Raw genomic sequence first — 1,569 nt, 5'->3', positions numbered from 1 at the left:
CTAATAAAAGTCTCCTTTGATTGATCAAAAAAAAATCCTTCTCAAGCCCTGCTAAGGGAAGTTGGATACAAGTCCAAGGAGACGAAATATCCTTCAACCAAAACACTTAGCTCCAATACGACCTTGCTGAATACCCTAACACCCGCATTCCAGTCCCCCCCCCCCCTTTTATTTTTATTTTTCTATATTAGTCTATATTCTTTTCCTCTCTTGTATAATACCGTCCTTGAAAAATAGTATGGTATTCATACGATCAACCACTACTTACATGTATTTCTCCTGACATTTTTTTTTTGAGAGTATTTCTCCTGACAAGGCACTATACTAACTTAAAAGGATACTCTTCAATAAAGATCCATAAATCCCAAAAAAAAACCTCAAGCCCTGCTATTATATCCCATATTTTCTAGTACATAATAAGCTTGTTCGGAAGCACATCTCACATTTTTAATATATATTAAATAAACCACAGGACGCAAGTTCCCGCGTCCTTAGAGGAAAAAAAAACTTTCTTTGGGCGCCTTCCCTGAGAATCCTTCAAGATGACTAGTGTCCCCCCTGATATTCATCCATCCTACGTGGATGCTTTAGCGTAGCAAGCACCCGGAAAGCCAAAGACCCAGGCGAGAAACCGACTCTGGAGAATGTCAACACAAGCCCGCGTAGATCATCCTTCAAAAACTCGGTTACATTCAAGTTTTCGCGTTTTGAGTTCTCATCCCACGAAGCAGTGAAACTACTATATGAGAAGTACCAAAAACAAGTGGCTGCCATCAAGATTCTTGGACATTCCAAGACCATCATTCTTGCATTCCGAAATGAGGTGAACATTCACGAGGTAATCAGAGATGGTTTTTACGCAAATGATCAGAAAGTCCCATGTTATAAGACTCTCTCCACGTCCCAGAGAGTGTTAAATGTTAGATTTAACGACCTCCCTGGACAGGAAGAAGAATCCCTCAGAAAAGTTGGAAGCAGCCTTGTCCAAGTATGCCCAAGTCATCCAGATTGACTTCCAATACTATGGAAACACGGGGGTGGTTAGAGACTACTGCTACGCCATACTTGAGCCGAACTCTGAAACCACGTAACCTTTAGAAAACCTTCTACCTCACCAGTTAGCCATCGATGAGGACTAGATACTCCTTTCTTGGAGAGGATTTACTCCAGTATGTAATTACTGTTAGACTCCTGATCACATACGAGTAGAATACCCAAAGAAGAAAAGACAGCATTAAGCATATAAGCCTATGCAAACACAACCCCTGCCCATTCATGAAACCACGCCAGATAGAATGAATACAGACAATGACACGAAGAAGCCAGAGAAGAGACAAGAAGATACCATTACAGTACCCCACAGGCACCAAATACCATACCTCTAGGATCCAAAGTGTTCAGCGAAATATCCGGATTTGAATTAACCACTATGACAGCCAAGAGAAGCCCCGAAATCAAGACGGTGAACTTGCAAGAATTCCTAGCTTCCCAGAAGAACATAAAGTTCGACTTCAGCCCTACCAAATAGCCCACGAGCATCGATCATTCAACATGGAAAACTATCTCTAA

At 41.4% G+C, this 1,569-nt stretch overlaps 1 protein-coding gene across 1 annotated transcript; it reads left to right on the top strand.

The window, feature by feature from the left end:
* Positions 1-238: 238 nt before the first annotated feature.
* Positions 239-1,091, top strand: VTP21DRAFT_11359 (uncharacterized protein; the record flags this gene model as incomplete). Its single annotated transcript, XM_069390795.1, has 3 exons — positions 239-270; positions 592-838; positions 951-1,091. The coding sequence occupies 3 exons, from the start codon at positions 239-241 to the stop codon at positions 1,089-1,091; spliced, it is 420 nt and encodes a 139-aa protein (XP_069245418.1).
* Positions 1,092-1,569: the final 478 nt, after the last annotated feature.

This window comes from Calcarisporiella thermophila, assembly GCF_041956535.1.
Source record: "Calcarisporiella thermophila strain CBS 279.70 unplaced genomic scaffold VTP21scaffold_88, whole genome shotgun sequence".
Taxonomy (NCBI): domain Eukaryota; kingdom Fungi; phylum Calcarisporiellomycota; class Calcarisporiellomycetes; order Calcarisporiellales; family Calcarisporiellaceae; genus Calcarisporiella; species Calcarisporiella thermophila.
Note: the sequence above shows the minus strand (reverse complement) of the source record. Positions and strands in the feature narration are given on the sequence as shown.